Here is an 18,438-nt window from a genome sequence, read left to right as displayed (position 1 = left end):
CCTCAGAGCTGATGGGCAGAAAGCCTTTCTAACTCCCACTGCCACACCTTATTCTGCTGTGGCTGCATCCCAGATGCCAGGAGGTGGCCACATTGCCCTCGCCCCTCAAGTCATCTTTCCTTTCCTGTTTTCTGTAACATATTTCATATTCTGTGGCTGCCAGAGGCCTCTGAACATAACTTCGTTCACCAATTCTCTTCTTTGAGCTGGCCAGAAAAAGCAGATAGGGCTTTGACCTGGACATGATGCTTCTGTTAATGCAGCTCAGGTTACATGCAGTCTTTTTTAGCTCAATAGCTCCTAGGCTGCTAAAGCCTGGGTAGGGGGGTGTTAAGATAAGACCTAGGGAATTTTTCCTTTCTACTCCCCACTCCAGTTCAGTGCTTTCTCCTTGCAATTTCCTTTTCTGTCAAGGCTAAGAGGTAATTAAAAAATGAATGGACACATGACAGAGACCCTGATGCCTCTCATCTTCTCTTTGGTGCAAGCCTGACTTCAAGTCAGGGGTCTCTGGAGCTCAGTCCTCAGTAGAAGCAAACAAGTGCCGGTGAAGGCAAGTCGGGAGTGGGCTAGGAGGAGATGGCCCCAAGACACCTGAGGCCTGGCATGTTGTGAGGCAAAATGAGGACTTACAAATTTTATCCTTGATTTCTTTTCCACTGAGCATCACCATCTTTGCTGTAGATGGGCTTTTGCAATTTTATGTCACAGCAGTCAATTGTATCTTTAACCCAGGACTTTATTTTTATAAACAAGACATTTCATAAAAGGAACAGAAAGTAGGAGAACTATGCAAGCCATGGGAGAGTAGAAGTGAAAGCTGAAAAACTTCCTAATGGGAAAAGAAGCAAATTCCTCAGAGACTATCATGGCTGCTGGGAGCTGGGCAGCGCCTCTCAGGAAGCCTCACGTCTAACCTGGGTCTGGCTTCTCTGTGAGGAAAGTCCGCCCCAGCCCGGCAAGACCACGGGGGAGCCACCCAGCACCCTCCCATGAAAGGCCCCAGGACCCAATGTCACTGCCTGACTAGGGCAAAGCCGCTTGCAAAGACACTGAAGGTGCCAGCCCAGCCCAGGGACAGTACAGGAGCCAGAAGTGGTATCATGGACAGCATTTCCTATTGGGTCCTCCAGCAGGCTCTGCAAAGTGCCCTGAGGGCTCTGAAGCCTTCTCTGGAAGATTCCGGATGGTCAACTAACAAGTTGCTCCCAGGCATGCGGCCCACAGGAAGGACTTGCAGCAGTGAAAAGCAGGCAGCTTCAGGGCCGGTGAAATCTCCGTGGTCGGATGTGTCCCTTCTCTCATTTTTCCAGATCTTGCTCGTTACTGACCAAGGTCTTTTTGTAGCAGGACACCAAGACTGTATTCTCCGCTCATTTGTAAAACCTGAAAACAACAGCAAGTTGTGAAACCACTTATTTTGAGGCAAATTATGTTGAATTTCCTGTAATAGACGCAAATGGAAATGAGGATGCAAAGGCTGTGCTCCAAGTAGCCTGGGGCAGTAGGTTTTTAGGGCTCATGTGAGTAATTAAAAAAAAATTTTTAAACTAAAAGAAAACCAAAAACACAAAAACAAACAAAAACGCAGCTGAAAGAACCCTAGCTTTGAATAGTGTTACTTCCTGCAGTGCCTCTAAGATAAGCTATTCACAAACACACATTAACTGTCCAGAAGACACTGGCCTGCAGGGGAAGATGATTTTCTAAGGAGAGTTAGAGACTGGGGAACATCTACCTCTAACTGTAACTTGAATTTGGACAGCTGATCTGGGAGGCCTAGGGACTATTTCATCCACACCTGGATCATGACAGCAAAAGCAGAGGTGGTTTTCAAACATTTTTTTAAGCCACAAACCCTTTTGTTCAAATGACATCTTACAGGTAAGGGTAAACCCAGACAACAGATGAGAGCAGAGCTGCTCGGAATGGAGAGAGTGAGGGGGGCTCAGGGCTCCACCCCACGACCTCCCCAAGCCCCTTCCCTTCCTCAGTTGACTCCCAGAGCCCCTGGGTTTGCCAAAGCATGAAGTCCTGCATCCAGTTCCTCCCAGACTGGGGTCAGATCACTGGGGAACATGTTAAACAAAGGGGTTGGTGGGGACAGACCGCAGGCAGTACTCAGAGGGGGACTCATTCTCCATAGAAGGGCATCATGGGGAAGATTTTGAACAGAACTTTCTGGAGGTCTAGCCTTAGACTGATATACTCAAGTTATTATCTCTTGGGTAGGGGGCAGTTTCTAAACCTAACACACAAGGTGAAAATTGCACACAATCAAAATGATCATTGAAAATTGCCCATAAAATCAGCAGGCATGTTTAGGCAACTCTTTCTATAAATATACTGTATATAATAATGTAGAGCAGACAATACTAAGAATTTATACAGAAATTATCATTTTAGAGTATTTAAAAATGCTCCATGATTGTTGGACTCATAGAGCTGAATTTACTGAAGTTACGTGAGTTTGTGCTTCAACTCCGTGAGACTAGGGTTCAAACGCTTTAAAGATATTACCCCAGTAAGCTCTCAAGTGTGAGACCATGAGGTTGGTACTGTTATCTCATTTTACAGGTGAGAAATGGGAGTCTTGGAGAGGTGAAGTGACTCACCCACAGTCACACAGTTGGTGAGCGGCAGACAGGTTTCAAACCAGGTCTGCCTCGTGCTAGAGCCAGAGCCCTTGAGCGCAAGTCTGTGTTGCCCTCTTCTATTTAGAGGTATGTACTTCCCCCCACCCCACAAACACTTCTGCATGGAGGCAGTTCTTCTGAAGATCACATATAATTAATGAGGTAGGCAGATGTGAAACAGTCTCCATTTTGAGGAAGAAAAATCAAAGCCAAGTCCTGGAGGCTGTGAGCAGCTGGCAGCCCCTGGTCCCTAACCTGTGTTTACATGCTAAGAAAAAAAAAAAAAAAGCCGCTGTGCTGTGTAACTCAGCCTGTGACTTCGCCAGCTCCTGGTGGGGTTGATGGCAGCAGATGGGACGGAGACAGATCCTAGGGAAAGAAGCAACTGCTGGTGGAGGAGAAGGCTGGTCTTGGAGTGAATCGGCTTGTCTTCAAATCCAATCCCACCAGTCTTTCCACTGATCTGTACAATGGGGGTGATGATCCCCCTGTCTCACACAGGACCGAGTCGAATGAAATAATGGGTGGGATGGTTTGGGATGTCCTGTAGTCCTCTATGCATGCAAAGGTTGCTCTCCGCAGGAGAGCTAAAAGTGTACTTCAAATACACTTAAGGAATTATTCAGTATTTTTGTTTGTTAAGGTTATCTCTTAGGTTCCTGAACTCTATCACTCCATCTATTTATACAGTCTAAGATCCTTTTTTTGAGACAGGGTTTCGCTATGTTGCTGAGGCTGGACTTCAACTCCTGGGCTCAAGAGATCCTCCTGCCTCTGCCTCCCCAGTAACTGGGACTACAGGCGTGCACCCTGCACCCAGCCTGGTCTATGATTTTTGGAAGGGGAAGTCTGACTTTGATTTCTGGCTGTAGTTGGAGACTGTGAGCTACAGCAGGGCTGAGGAACCCAGGGCCACACCCAGGGCGGCGCCACGAGCACGGTTCTGAAGCCCCATGCACTTACTGTTTTATGAAGCGAAGCCGCGCTCTCCTCTGCCGGCCTGTAAGAGGAACGCAAGAGTGCCAGTCAGCGTGGGCCGTGGGCCATGGGCGCCAAGCCCCTGAGACGGAGGAGGAAGATCACAGGGGCAGCTAACACCTCCGTCCACCTTCCTGTGGCCAGCCTCTGCCCCACACACTCCACACATTTTAAACCCCCTTCATGCTCACTACAAACCTGTGACTTGGATACTACTCTTACGATCTCCATTTTATAAATGGGGAAACTGAGGCACGGAGTGAGTGAGTTACTGAGTAACTTGCCCAAAGTAATGCAGCTAGTAAGTGGCAAAACCAGAATTCAAATCCAGTTAATCCACTCCAGGCCTTAAACATGCCCTCTTGCCCTTGACTGGCAGGTCAGAAATTGGAGGTCTCACAGATGGGGGGTCTCAGGCTAGGGCATGTGTATTCAGGGGCCATGCGAGAGTCCCCACACAGAGGTAGGAAGGAAAGAAAAGCATGTTTATTTACATTTTTATCTCAACTTTTATTAGCTTTTATTTTTGAAGCACATTTAATAACATACATAATATATTAAATAAATACAGCTAACTGCACTTAGTCTTTATGAGTTTTAAATTTGTTACTGATGAGGTTCTTGATCAAAAGAGTTTGCAGACCACTGAACTTTAATAGGTTCTTAGAATGGGGTACATTGTGTACCCTTTGTGTGTGGCAATGGCGAGCAAAAGTGTGTGCCTGGGTGCATTTCTCTGGGGAGAGGGTCCGTAATTGTCATCATATGTTCAAAGGGCTCTGTGACCTACAAAAGTTAAGAGCCACTGATCCAGTTCATGCCCCTGCTGCAGCCCCCCCCCCCACACACACACACTGTACAGAAGCACAGAGAGGGGCAGGGAGGTGCTCGAGGTGGCACAGGCGAGCAGAAGAGCCAGGAGCAGCCGCTCAGGTGCCCCCTCCAGCTCTCCACCTTTATTATGAGCCCAGAGCCATGCAGAGCCCGGGGAGCCCACGGGAGGAGGGGACCCCATCTTTGGGGGGGCTGAGAGCAGCAGACCTCTCTGAATTTTCCTACAGCCTCATTGAGGGAGAGGATTTCTAGCTTCTGTGAACACAAATCAAACCCCACCAGCAACCTCTTCTGGGCACTGGGCTTTCATCTCAACTGCTCATGTGAGTTTCCACTTCCTGACACGTGCCATGTGCCAGGCACTTTGGGCAGGGCTTTACAAATAGCAACTCTGGGAGGTAGGTATTGTTTCGCCCCCTGGTAAGGTGGCTGAGGCTTAGAGAGACCAGGCCACATGGCCAAGGATGCTAGGTCAGGGAGCACCAGTGTTGGGTTCAACCCTAGGTTTGTCTAACGCCAGAGACAGGGTGGTCTCTGACTTTGGCAGCATGGCTACCGGCCAGAAATCACCTCCCCAAACACCACAGGTCCCCTGGGGCTAATTCCCACCAGGCTGCCCTCTGCTCTGCTCCCCTAGAGAAGAAAGTATCCCAGAAACACTTTAAACAGCACACAGGGATGCCAAGAGGGATGACCCAAGAGAGGACAACTCACAGTGCAGGTGGATGGCCACGCCCAGGGACACGAGCAGAACCAGGACACCGGCCACCAGCAGGCTGAGGGTGAGGGGGCCACAGGGTGGGCCTGGAAAAGACACAGGTGACATGTGTTCAGCCCGGAAGTTATGAGACATGTAGGCAAAGACAAGGAGGGGAAAAATCAACTGGAAGCCCCACATCCCAGAGAATACCATTGTTTGCATTTTGGTGTATTTCCCTCTAGTCTTTTTGGTATGCACTTTGAACATCATTGAGATCATTTTATATATAAAATTTCATGTTTCATCCACATTTTTAAAAATTAGTTAAACTCAGGAGCTATTTATGTTCAAAATAGGTAGAAAATTTTCATGCCTGGTAATGGGATTTTTACTACTAGTTTAAAAAATTTTTATTTTAATGTCACAAGAAATATCTGAATATATTTTTATGGTGAGAGATTTAAATGTATGGTTAGAGTTCCTTAACATCCTTGCTCTGTCACAGAAGAAACCACCCTTGATAACTTGGTACCTTTCTCTGCATTTTCACATACATAATTTTCATAGATACATATAGTTTTTTTAAAAAAAAAATACAGTGGATTATCCCATACAAATTGTTTTACAATTGCTTTTTTTCCTTCACTTAATCAAGTCAGTATGTCATTTTCCCAACACAGTAACATTTGACAGCATGGATATACCATGGACTATTTAGCCATCAGTGGGCATTTTGACTGCTTCCTGTGTTTTACTTTTACAAGTAACTCTATAGAGAACATCCTGGTATGTTTGGTTAGGCAGGTGCCTTCCTGAGGCAGATACTGAGAATGGGAACTACCTATTTTATTTTATTTGAGATAGAGTCTCGCTTTGTTGCCCGGGCTAGAGTGAGTGCTGTGGCGTCAGCCTAGCTCACAGCAACCTCAAACTCCTGGGCTTAAGTGATCCTACTGCCTCAGCCTCCCAGGTAGCTGGGACTACAGGCATGCGCCACCATGCCCGGCTAATTTTTTTTTTTCTATATATATTTTTAGTTGGCCAGATAATTTCTTTCTATTTTTAGTAGAGACGGGGGTCTCGCTCTTGCTCAGGCTGGTCTCGAACTCCTGACTCGAGCGATCCACCTGCCTCGGCCTCCCAGAGTGCTAGGATTACAGGCGTGAGCCACCGCGCCCGGCCCCCATTTTAAACTGTAATGCTGTCAAATGCCTTCAAAAAGGCGGCAGTAATTTCCATTCCCACCCATCAACAGTGCACTGTCAACCCTTGATATCATCAAAGTTTTTTTAGTTTTTGCCAGTTGAGTGGGGGAAAATCATATTTCACTTCAATTTCCTGATTACTTGTGAACTTTGGCCTATTTTCATATATTGGCCACTTGTATGACTTTTCTTCTCTAAGTTGGCTATTTGTTCTTCTGCCCATTTGCTATTTAAAGAGTTTATATTATCAGTGCCCTGAATCCTTCTGTGGCACCGTTTGGGCCCTTGTGGAGAGCTGAGGAGCAGAACCAGGGCCAGTGGGTGAGAAGGCAAGGCTGCAGCTTTGGGCTTGACTTTAATAAAATCAGAAAGAGTTCTGGGTGTCAGGGAAGGGAGATAATGTTTACTAAATGCATACTATGTGCTAAGTACAGTACTAACTGCAAACTTTCATCTTGTGAAGAAGGAAGATATTACCATTATTTTTATCTCTCATTTTACAGTTCAGAAAAAATAAGATTCAAAGAGGTTAAATTACATGCCCAAGGTCACCCAGCTACTAAAAGGCAGGACCAGAGTGTGGACACAGGTCCTCCAAGTTCTAAGGCTCTGCCAGCCCCACCTCGGCAGCACGAGTGGTATTGGAGGGCATGGAGTGGGCTGCTCCATGGAAGGGAGCCCACCGTCGCTGGAGGGGAGCAAGCCAGGGCTGGATGTCTGTGCCGGGGGGAGGAGACTCCAGCACTGGGAGGGAGGTTGGACAAGGGGTCCACCTCTGAGACGCTAAGGTTTCTGCTGGGCTCCCTCTCGCCTCCTTCATATTCTCCCAACCTGGAGGAACCTCAAAAACGTGGCCCTCAGTGAAAGAAGCCAAGCATGAAACCCACATTTCATGTGATTCCACTTCTATGAAATGGCCAGAAGAGGCAATTCTGGAGAGACAGAAAGGAGATCAGCTGCTACCAGGGGCTGGGGTCGGAACAGAGACAAGCGGTAAACAAGCACAGGGGATCTTATTGGGGTGATGAGACTGTTCTAAAACTAGATTGTGGCGATGGTTGTATAACTTGGTAAATTTGATAAAAATCATTGAGTTTGTACTCTTAAAACGGGTGAACTTTGTGGTATGCAAATCATACCTCAACAAAGTTTTCTTTTAAAAAGTAATGGAAGTGGGCTCAGGTCACAGAGACACGTGTGGCAGCAGTGTGTCTGAGGAGGGGCGGGGGGCAGGGAGGCTACCTGAGGAGGGGTCATGGTTAGGACCACTGTGCAGGCCAGCGATGCAGCTACAGGTCACCCACCCAAAATGTGACTCCAGGAAAAGCTGCTGCTTCCGATAATGGACACAAAAGCCTGCTTGGGCGAGGGGCTGGTGGCCAGAGCCACACCAGTGACACCCCAGCCCAACCTTCCTTATCTTGCTCCAGCCTCAGGGTCTCCTGAGGTCTGGATCACACCACACTGCTCCTGAGTCAGTGGTTTAGAAATGGTCCCCCAACATCTACTGGTGGTGTCTCAAGGGACAGTTCTAAGCCTCAGGGCGAAGCCCCCTCCCCATGGCAGCCCTGTGGGTTTCATTCACTATATCAGGCTTTGAGGTTTGTGTGGATGCCCCAACAAGCTCTGAGTGCCTGTGTGTAGTACCTCGTTTAATCTAATCCTGCATTATTTTTAGCCAGGGAAACTTCCTCATTTTACAGATGAGGAAACTGAGGTTCAGAGAGGCTGCGACACTTGCTCAGTGTCTCACAGTAGAGGCAGTGGTAGACAGGGACTCGGATCTAGGCCTTACTGACTTACCAATGGGCTACCCTGCCCCACGGCCCCCTCGCCCAGTGCAACCTCCACCTACTCCGCCCACACCTACTGCTCTCTACTCAGTCACCGTCACACACATCTTGGTTATTCTTAACCTGCTAATGTTTGATTTGCATTTTGCCCTGGGATTTTACTGAGGGTTGGTAAGAGAAATGATGCAAGAAATGTGAAGACCTTTTTTCCCATCATCTATAAAAATACTACTGAATTCACTAACACGCAACAGTCCTTATATGAGGATGAACAGAACAGACTTCTCTTAGAATTCAGTGCCAGGATCAAGGTTCCTTCCTTTGATGCCCAGGTTGTTTCTTCATATCGCTGGGGTTGGGGTGTCGTGTAACTTGGAGTATTCCCTTTTTTTCAGCTGAGTTTGCTAGCTCCTCCCGAGCCACAGCACACCACCAGTTTTTGAATCATAATCTTTTTTTTTTTTTTTTCCTTGAGAGACAGGGTCTTGCTCTGTAGCCCAAGCTGGAGTGCAGTGGTACGATCACAGTTCACTGCAGCCTTGAACTCCTGGGCTCAAGTGATCCTCCTGCCTTGGCCTCCCAAGTAGGTAGGACTACAGGTATGCACCACCACACCTGGCTGATTATTTTATTTTTTTGTAGAGATGGGGCCGGGGGCGGTCTTGCTATGTTGCCTAGGCTGGTCTCGAACTCCTGGCTTCAAGAGATCTTCCCACCTGGGCCTCCCAAAGTGCTGAGATTACAAGCATGAGTTACCACACCTGGCCCTGCATCTTCATCTTAATGGCCCTATTGTATTTGCATTTTGTATCTTTTTTTTTTTAAATTGTAGTCTATCTGAAATCCTTTAGGTGAAGTCATCAGGGCATAATACTTCATAATACTTCGTAATATAAACAAGGTCACCCTGTCCCGCCCTTATGTTCTGTAAGACTACCCATCTGTACATGGGTTCTGATTCTCGTTGTTACTGCTTCCCACCCCCATCTCCTACATCCCATTAGGTGCCCCTCCTCTGATGCTTTTTGGTACTTTATATGTTTAAGATAAAGCAACCCGGGCAGCATGAGGCGGCCCTAGTGGGGCTGCTTGTGGTTTGTTCTATGGGTAGCAGCAGAAGGCACTTTCTGTTTGTTACTAGTAACTTTTGGGGGGTTGAGGTCAGTATTTTTCCAGAAACACATTCGGGCTGATGGGTCCACGGGAAGTGTGTGGGGCACGTGTGTCTATGTGTGCACACTCCAGCTGGGGTGTCTAGTGCTTCTAGCACGGAGAGGCAAATTTGTTTATTCGCTAACAAATATGTATTCATTAACAAACACATACTGTGTATTAGGTTCTCTATTAGGCGTCAGAACCGGAAAAATTTAAAGTGCTGGTCCTTTGGGTTAGACTTTTTGTTTGTTGACAGCTTTATTGAGATATAATTTACACATCATAAAGTTTACCTGTTTAAAGTGTACAGTTTAATGGCTTTTAATTATTCATGGAATTGTGTAACCATTACCATAGTTTTATTTATTTTATTTTTTATTTTTTATTTGGAGATGGGGTCTCACTCTATAGCCCAGGCTGGTCTCAAAATCCTAAGCTCAAGCAATCCTCCCACCTTGGCCTCCCAAAGTGCTGGTATAACAGGTGTGAGCCACCACACCCCGCCCATAATCTAATTTTAGAACATTTTCGTTTCCCCAAAAAGAAACCCTGTACCGATTAAGAGTCACTTCCCATTCCTTCCCCAACCTTCCAGCCTTAGGCAACTGCCAATCTACTTTCTGTCTCTATAGAATGTCATACTCTGGACATTTCATATACATGCAATCATGCAGTATATATCTTTTGTGACTGACTTCTTTCACTCCATTCTTTATTATGGCCAAATACTATTTCACTGTAATGGACCTACTACATTTTGCTAATCCATTCATTAGTTGGTGGACATTTGGGTTATTTCCACTTTGGGCTATTATGATTAATGTTGCTATGAACATTCGTGTGCAAGCGTTTGGGTGTACATTAACTCCATTAAATGCTTCATTAAACTTTGTCCAGTGACAATTTATGAGTCTTTCCCCCACCAGACTGTGAGCTGCTGTCATACTCAGCATCCTTTCTGACTTAAGCTCAGGGCTAGAAGAACAGGCTATAGAGTCAACACTTGACAAGTGCTTGGGGAAGGAAGGAAGGAAGGGAGGGAGGGAGGGAGGGAGGGAGAGAGGGGGCAGGACATCCGCTTTGTTTTTGAGGTTGCAGGGTGATGGAGAACTCACCCTGACGGGTCACTGGGTTGGGGAGCCGGCACACTTTCTTCTTGGGGGTGGACTTCTTGGTGGGCTGGGCAGTGGTGGGAAGTATATCAACTGCAGAAAGAAAGCAAGATGCTTATCTTAGCCAGGTGAGCAACAGGTGGACTTAGAGACAAAACTTAAAACTGTGTGCCTAACATCCAGGTACTGACGTCCTGACACTGTTCTCTGGGCTGCTACAGAGCTTGAAGGTCACGGAGCAACAGAATTTTTGATCTACTTTCCCAATTCTCAGATGTGTCTGGGGCCCAGGGTTGGGGGTCAGCTTGATGTCCTGGAGAGAGAGGGGCTCTGGAGCCACACAGACCTGAGCAGAGCCCAGCACTCCTGCTTAACGACTCTGTGGCTTGGGGCAAGTCATAGCACTTTTCTGTGCCTCAGTTTCCCTAACTTCTGAAACAGAGATAATCCCCTCTCCATCTTGCAGTTACTGTGAGAATTACAGGGGACAGTGTGTCCAGTAAAATGTGCAATAGACATGGCTCCACCTGGCTGAAGACCTTAAGCCGAAGCCAGGATCCCCAAGCCCTCGGCATGACCAGCCCCTCAGCTCACCTTGCCAGTCCCTAAGTGAGTGAAGGAGGCTCCTAGAAAGGAGGTGGGCGCGCTTTTCTGCATGAACAATACCACAAAGGTTTCATATTTTGGGATTTGTTTACCTTCTCATATCATATCAGAGCTAGAGGGACCTTCAGTCTCAACCTTTAACTTCAAAGGTGAACGCCAGAGATGAAAGGGGCTGGCCCCCAAGGCCACACAGCAGCAAGTGCTGGGCTGGGACCCCAAACCCCAGACCTGGCTCCTGGACGGGCCACTCCCCACTTTCATTCTAACCCAGTGTCCCTGCTGAAGTGCTGGGATAGGGTGGAGGGGCGGCACCCAGGGCAAGGAGACACCTGCCGTTCTGAGGTGCCGGGATGATGTGAGCACTTGGCACCCCGAATCCAACCCTTGCCATTGTGGGCTGAGGAAACAGATCTCAGTGAATTGATTCTCTGTAAAATGGTAAGAGACGGAACAGGGAGATGCCTCAAACTTAAACTCTAGAGTCACGGGGATGGGAAGGGGCAGCCAACACAGGGGTCACCTTGGAGCTGGCCTCTTCTGTATAAACAGTGGACACTTGAGCCCCTCCCCTCTCTGAGCCTCTGGAAAGCAGAGAGAACTGATCTGCTTTGTCTGCCTCACGTGTCTGGAAGAACCACCTAGCTAGAATGACACGTGCTAAGTTCCCATGTGCTCGGGGCAGTGCCAAGCCCTTTAGCATAAGTTTACTGAACCCAACAACTTTTGGGGTGGGCACCTTTGTCCCCATTTTATTCACGAGGAAGCCTGGGCTCAGAGGGCTGAAATAATTTGCTCAAAGTTAGATAGTCATTAAATTGCAGAGCAGGATCTACGCCAAAAGACTGATTCTAGAATCTGTGCTTCTCATCCCTCCATGCTACCTTAGGTGCAACTGTTTTCCGACAAAAAGTTAAAACACTGTAGGCTGGCTCAAGGCGCTGGGGTATCAGAGTGCTGAGGACAGCTACTGCAAGAGGAAAGCAGACATCAGCTACGGGGCTCTGAGGGTGCAAGGGGCCTGGCCCTCTGCTGGGATGCTTTCTCTTTTAATCCTCACGGCCCTATAAGTAGTTCTATTTGCTTGATTTTATACTCAGGGAGGCAGGGAGGTGTCTTGACTGGTCAGTGGTGAGCCCGGAAGGCAGCGATCTCTCTGGGCCCTCAGTGTCATGGCTCGGCACAGCGGCCTGGGTCTGGTGTGGGACTCGGTGGGGGGATTGTTTCATTTGAATTTCTTCTTGCCCAGAGCCAGTTCCTCCTTGATTCCTCCTGACCCCCCAGTTCAACCTCTCCCTCTCTGTCCTTCTTTAAGGGACAATTTTTTGAGCCCATCATATGCTTACTACCCTCTGGGCTCCGCCTCTGTAATGCAGTGACCTTGTGGTGGGAGAGGCGGGCTCCGGCTCTGGGCACCCCGCCCTGGGGAGAGATCTGGCTGCAAGCACCGTTCCTGGGCGCTGTTGGGTGTGTTAACACAGAGGCCAGGAGTGGGTGTGGGGTGGGGGCGGAGGTGGTGGGAAGCTTCTGAAACCAGTTGTGCTTATTTCACCCTCCACTTTCTCAACCCTGAAATCTCATGCGTGGAAAGGTGTGGAGTTCATAGAGACAAAAACAATGAGCCAAACCAAACCCCCCCACACCCCCAAAACCCAGTATTCAATACAGGAATCAGTGCACTCGCACCCTGAGGATGCCTCGGCTTCTCCCCAGAATCTGATTTAAGGCCTGAGGCTGGCAAGAGGTGGCAGGGCCTCACTCCGGTTTGCATCTTCCTAATCGTGCCACTGTCCCCAGCTGCCCCTGCACCTCCTCACGCTGAGTGGTCTAATCTAATTTCTGGGGTCCCCTTGCCCCCCGGTGAGTGAGAAGCAGAGCAGGGGGAGGCCTGCAGGGGGTCGGCCCCCTGCCATGGGCCAAGCTGGGGAATGGCCTGTGGGGATTCTCGCCATGTCCTCTCCTCACCCTTGACAGCTTTGTCCCCACTGTCTAATACGGTTGCCACTCACCGCTTGTGCTACTGGGCACGTGGCCAGTCTGAATCGAGATGTGCCGTGCTTGTAAAATACACATCAAACACTTAGTATGAAAAAGGACTGTAAAATATTTCAGTAATAATTTTCACATTGATTACATGTTGAAATGATACTGTTAATACATTGGTTTAAATAAAATATATTACTTAAATTAATTTTACTTGCTTCTTTTTACTTTTTTTTTAAACATGGCTGTTAAAAAAATTTAAAGTTACATCTGTGGCGTGAAATATATTTCTGCTGGGCTTGCTGACTTAACTCACGGAACTGCAGCTTCTCAGGGCTGAAGGGGGTCAGGGAGCCCCTCAGTGGCCCCATGATACAGAAGAGGAAACTGAGGCCCAGGGAAGGGAATGACCTGCCCAAAGGCACACGGCAAGTTTGCAGCAGAGTTAGGCCTGGGGTCCAGTCTCCTTATTCCCTGCAACCCGGGGTGTGGGCTTGAGCAGTAGCCCCCCCATAAAGAATCTGAGTGCACCTGCCCCTCCACCGCCCCTAGAACTGCTCTCACTGGCCATGTCAGGGCATGGAGCTTTCTTTCCCTGTGTGCACACTCCGTGGGGATTTCTGACACCCCTGTCAGGCCCGGGGACTCAGCCCAATCCAGTCACAGCCTCGGGTGTCCCCGATGTGGCCTGAAGGACAGCACTGCCCTTTCCCCATGCAGTTGGGTGCCTATCTCTGACTCCGACTCATCTCTTTCCATCTCATCTGATTCCCATCTGAAATGGGAATCATAACACACCCACCTTCCAGGGTGGTTGGCAGCATGAAGTGAGATACCATGTGGGGTGCTTGGCCTGGGTAGGTCTCAACATGAATTTTCTGTTACTATTAGCAGCGGTGCCATGAGTTATGGCTGTAGAGTGGGGCTTGCTGAGAGTGGGGCAGCCCCAGGGCCTGGCATGTGCCCGGCATACAGTAGGTGCCCAATGCCCATTGACAGCACCGAGCCTGACTCTTACCCACACTCAGCTGAGTTCCCGCCCCGAAGATCAGCTCCGGACTCTGGATGATCATGCAGAAGTAGACGCCGCTGTCCGCAGGCTTCACGTGTGTGAGATTGAGGACGAACCGGGCTGTGTCCCGAAACACAGTTAGTTTCTCCTGTTCCACGTCCTCACCATAGATGGTCCCTTTTGTGGAATCCCATAGGGCCAGGAACTCGTGGTGACTATCATTGCTCGGGGCCTGGCGCTGCCTCAGCCAGTAGACGCGTATGTTACTGAGTGAGGTTTTGGCCTCACAGGACAGCGTCACCATTTTGTTGGTCTGCACTTCTATTGGCCCACGGGTCTGTTGGAGGACTGAGCTGCCGCGGAGAGCTAGGAGAAGCCAGGAGCACAGACATCAGCACATTTTTCTGGCCATTGTTGTGGTCTCAAAGTCACACTGAGTCAGGTCTCAAAAGAAAAGCCATGGAAGAACCTGCCCAGGTACAGGGCTTAGGGACTGTGTTAAATGCAGGTGATGGCTCCTGGACTCAGAGCTCATGTACTCACCTCCCAGGAGATCATCTGCAAGGCAGGTGTTTGCTAAGCCCAGCTTTACAAAAGGTACAGGGGAGAGAGCCGCCATTTGTTGATTGAATACTTATATGCTTTGTCCTTTGTAGCATAAATTGTCTCAACCAAGCCTCAAACGGGCTTTGAGACTTTTTGTTTTTTCATTTACTTTTTTTAGAGACAGGGTCTCTGTTGCCCTGGAGTGCAATGGCCTGATCATAGCTCAAGTGATCCTCCCATCTAAGCCTCCCAAGTAGTTAGGCCTACACGCATGTGCCACCAAGCACAGCTAACACTTAAAAAAATTTTTTTGTAGATACAGGGTCTCGCTATGTTGCCCCCGCTGGAGTGCAGTGACTACTCACAGGTGTAATCATAACACGCTACTGCCTCGACCTCCTGGGCTCAAGGGATCCTCCTGCCTCAACCTCCTAAGGAGCTGGGACTACAGGTGCATGCCACTACACCCGGCTGGCTTTGAGATTTTTATCCCCATTACACAGATGAGAAAACTGAGGCATGAAGTTACTTTCTCAAAGTCCCACTTACAAGAAGTAGGTAGCCTGAGATTTAAACTCAAGGATTCAAAGTCTGAAGCGAAAGCTGGTTGCCTTTCACCTTGCCCAGCTGCTACTCGATGTATAGATCTTCAGTAGGCTCCAAATTGCCGAAGCCGCCTGGGGCAAGCTGGAGAGGAGGTCAGAAACACGGGCACAGCACATGGCTGCTCTGGTTAGCCTAAAAGAGGACCAATCACCATTTCTGGACAGCAATGACAAAAAGCAAAAGGAGCTTGTCCCCTGGTGGGCACAAGTCCAGCCCATCACTCTGCAACTCAGCAACTGATCAGCCACCGGATCCCCATTCCCCAGTAGAAGGACAGTCACCCCAGAAGCAGGCCTGGGAGTTCCTTTTAGTCTCAGAGCAGAAGCACTTGGCAAGCAGGGGCTTGTTCGTGAAGAACTAGAGCAGGACCCACAGACCTGGACTTGAACCCAGCCTCTGCCCCGTACCAGCTGCGGGACCTCAGGCTAGTCACTGAGCCTCAGTCTCCTCTTGTGAAAGGAGGGCAGCTTGGTGCTGGCTTCCTGCCTGCCTCCGAGGGTTAGAAAGAAATGCCCAAGACAGTACACTGCGAGCTGTAGAGCACTGTACACGGGTAACTACTGTCTCACAACTCAGGGGTTGTTACCCATCAGAAATGGGTCCATTCACAGCCAAGGCCACACAGGCTCCAACAAACCCAGTCCGGCCCACCGAGCCTGTCATTTTGGCTGTGGAGCGAGGGAGGCCTTGCAGGCTAGGGCAGAGACCCGGGAGTGGCAAGGTACAGAGAGGACAGGGACCTGCGTGGGCAGAGGAGCCAGAGGGGCTGCGCCTGTGCCCAAGAGGGGCTGGCTCACTGAGTGGCCCATGTTCACAGTCCTGCCTGTACTTGTGGCTCAGGCTCCATGGCCCCACGGTGGCCTCCTCTACCACTGATGGAGCGAACTTCAACTTCTTGACTCCACTCCCAGACCACTCTGAGCCCCTGCCTGTATCGAGAATGAATTGGTACCTGGGGCCCAAGTAGATGCTGGGCCTTCTCTTTTCTCCCCACGACACTACTGCCTTTTCAGGGAGCAGAGATTTCATTGTTTTGGGTTACTGACCTCTTGGGGGCATTAATAAGAATCAATAATGCCAATATCTGCTGAGCTGTGCTGGGCATGACACATATGTTTTCTCGTTTAATCCTCACCAAATCCTGTCGGGGAGATACTGTTTTACACCCATTTTACACGTAGGAAACAGAGGCTCGGGAAGGTTAAAGACATGTTCAAGGTCACACAGCCTGTGGTAGATCCAGATTCAAACCTAGCTCGTGACTCTCTCCCGGATGGCAGTTATGTGCTCATGAGCACACAGTCAGGCTGCAAATACACAGATGCCCGAGGCTCTTCCAAGAAAGCCCAGAAGTGATTCCTACAAGGGTGAGGCCTGGGCTGCGAGTGTACGTTTCCGCTGCCGGCTGAGGCACACCCTGCTCTCTCCCTTGTGTCCACCTGCTTTCGGCCTCTGGGGACTGAACATGCGACTGTGGCCAAGCCTCTGCCCTGTGCTGGACACAGGGCCAGGCCTCACTACGCTGGGTGGTCTCAGGATCCTCCCAGTGGCCCAGCCATTCTATTCTTACGGGGACCTGATGTTTCTGGAATGACTGGCAATATAACTTTAGTAGCATTGAATAGCCTGGACCTGCTTCTACTTCGGATGTGGTTGAGCTCACTGGGTCAGAGCTGGGGGGCTGGCAGGCCTTGTCACCCGCTGGCAGGCTAACCAGCCCGGGGTTTTTTGGGCATGAGAGCACATCCACCACAGGTTAGTGGGCAGTTTGGGGCGTGGAGGCTTCTTCCAAATGGCAGTCAGGCTGGGCTTAGTCAGAGGAACAATCTAGACCCACCTACCTTCCAACTCCAACATTCCAACCTCCATGCTGCTTTTTGCAGGAGCCGCACCACACGTGACACCCAACACGGGGAACCCAGAGGGAGTACCGCCCGCCACAGCTCTGAGAACTGGCAACAGCCCGGTGTTAGGCAGATTATACTACGAACCCTTCCCCGGAAGTAATAAAAAATGTGTCTACAGGACCCTCGGCCAGGGCCAAGTGTGGAGTGCCAGGGCCAGAAGTGGGTCCCAGAACCTTCCTGGGGACACATCCTTGTGGGGCCCCTGGGCAAGGACATGTTTCCTTCCTCCCTGGACCTCCTGCCTCCCCTTTCACTGCCTCCCCTTCTCCGAGGTCCAGGCTTTTCCGGGGGAGGTGGCCTCAGTCCTGGGGTCTGCAGACCCCTGGAGTAACGAGCTCCCGTGAGGATATTCCTTTCCATCCTCAGGGACCGTGCGTGTCAAGCCGCCTCCGGGTGCCCCGCAGCCCCGGGCTCTGGGCTCTGTATCCTGCCAGGACAGCCCTTGCTGACCTCCGCGATCACCGGGTCTAGCGCGGACCGGACCCGGGTCCCGCCCCGCGCTTGCAGCCTCCCCGCCTCACCTGCGAGCTGCGCGGCCAGCAGGAGCCAGAGCCGCGGCTGCATCTCGGCGCCGCTCCGGGACACCTGCGCCCCGCGGGGCTGGCGGGGACAGTCGGGCCCGGTAGTGGGGGAGAGCATAGCTGGGCGGGGCGCTCCGGGGTGGGGCCGTGAAGAGGGCGGCACCCGCGCTGTTGTGGGGTGGGGGGTGGGGGGCGTCTGGCGCTTGGATCGCAAGGTCTCTGTCTTCAGCCTCTCAGTATTGCAAAGCTCTGGGGCGGCGGTTCCAGAGAACCCGCTAGGATCCTCTGATTTCTGAAAAGGAGGCGACACCCCTGACTTGCTCCCAGCAGGTGCACGTGTGTGATCGCCTCTTGCCCTGGGAGGTGCTCAGGACAGGGTGGTGACCCCATGTGACAGTTGAGGCAACTGAGAGCGGTCAGAATGCAGAGTGCATGGTGGTGCTGGACCCTAACTCGGGTCACTTCTTGTCTGTTTGAGGGTTATTGAGGGCCTCGGAGTGCCCAGGGCTGAGCCGGGCCTGAGTCCCTTGTGAGGGAGGAAGGGAGATTAACCGACAGGCAGCCTGACAAGGAAGGCAGGTGAGCTGGGGGCTGGGGAGGTGAGAGGGGCCGCATCCCTGCCTGGGGTTGGGGATAAAGCCTGGCTCCGGACCTTCAGAGTCCGGAAGGACTGAGAAGATTACCACCCTGCTCTGCGGGCACCCTACCTCTTGCTCTGCCTGTCATGTGATCCAGCCCCGGTCAAGGAGACTTGTTCCCAAGACCTGGCTTGGGCTGTGTCTTCCTGTTCAAATGGGGGTTAGCAGAAAAGGCGGTTGGATAGTGGGTGGGGGGTCCAGGGAGAACT

At 50.3% G+C, this 18,438-nt stretch overlaps 1 protein-coding gene across 2 annotated transcripts; it reads right to left on the bottom strand.

The window, feature by feature from the left end:
• Positions 1–1,098: 1,098 nt before the first annotated feature.
• Positions 1,099–17,634, bottom strand: CD8B (CD8 subunit beta). 2 transcript variants are annotated; one of them, XM_069495373.1, is made up of 6 exons: positions 17,592–17,634; positions 14,018–14,377; positions 10,417–10,506; positions 5,163–5,252; positions 3,600–3,636; positions 1,099–1,444 (listed from the first exon to the last, which is right to left on the bottom strand). In XM_069495373.1, the coding sequence occupies exons 1-6, from the start codon at positions 17,632–17,634 to the stop codon at positions 1,324–1,326; spliced, it is 741 nt and encodes a 246-aa protein (XP_069351474.1). In that variant the 3' UTR covers positions 1,099–1,323. The 2 variants fall into 2 exon arrangements, with proteins under 2 accessions (XP_069351474.1, XP_069351475.1); XM_069495374.1 differs by having other exon boundaries at positions 1,099–1,386.
• Positions 17,635–18,438: the final 804 nt, after the last annotated feature.

Source organism: Eulemur rufifrons, chromosome 19 (assembly GCF_041146395.1).
Source record: "Eulemur rufifrons isolate Redbay chromosome 19, OSU_ERuf_1, whole genome shotgun sequence".
NCBI lineage: Eukaryota > Metazoa > Chordata > Mammalia > Primates > Lemuridae > Eulemur > Eulemur rufifrons.
This window is presented reverse-complemented; position numbering and strand designations above follow the sequence as displayed.

What these genes read in the sequence shown, in the direction of transcription:
- CD8B (XM_069495373.1), bottom strand. Translation starts at nt 17,634, where the DNA reads ATGCAGCCGCGGCTCTGGCTCCTGCTGGCCGCGCAGCTCGCAG. An exon ending in GGGAACTCAGCTGAGTGTGG is followed by an intron (nt 10,507 to 14,017) that starts GTAAGAGTCAGG and finishes TTCTTTCTGCAG; the next exon opens with TTGATATACTTCCCACCACT. An exon ending in CAACCCAGTGACCCGTCAGG is followed by an intron (nt 5,253 to 10,416) that starts GTGAGTTCTCCA and finishes TGTCTTTTCCAG; the next exon opens with GCCCACCCTGTGGCCCCCTC.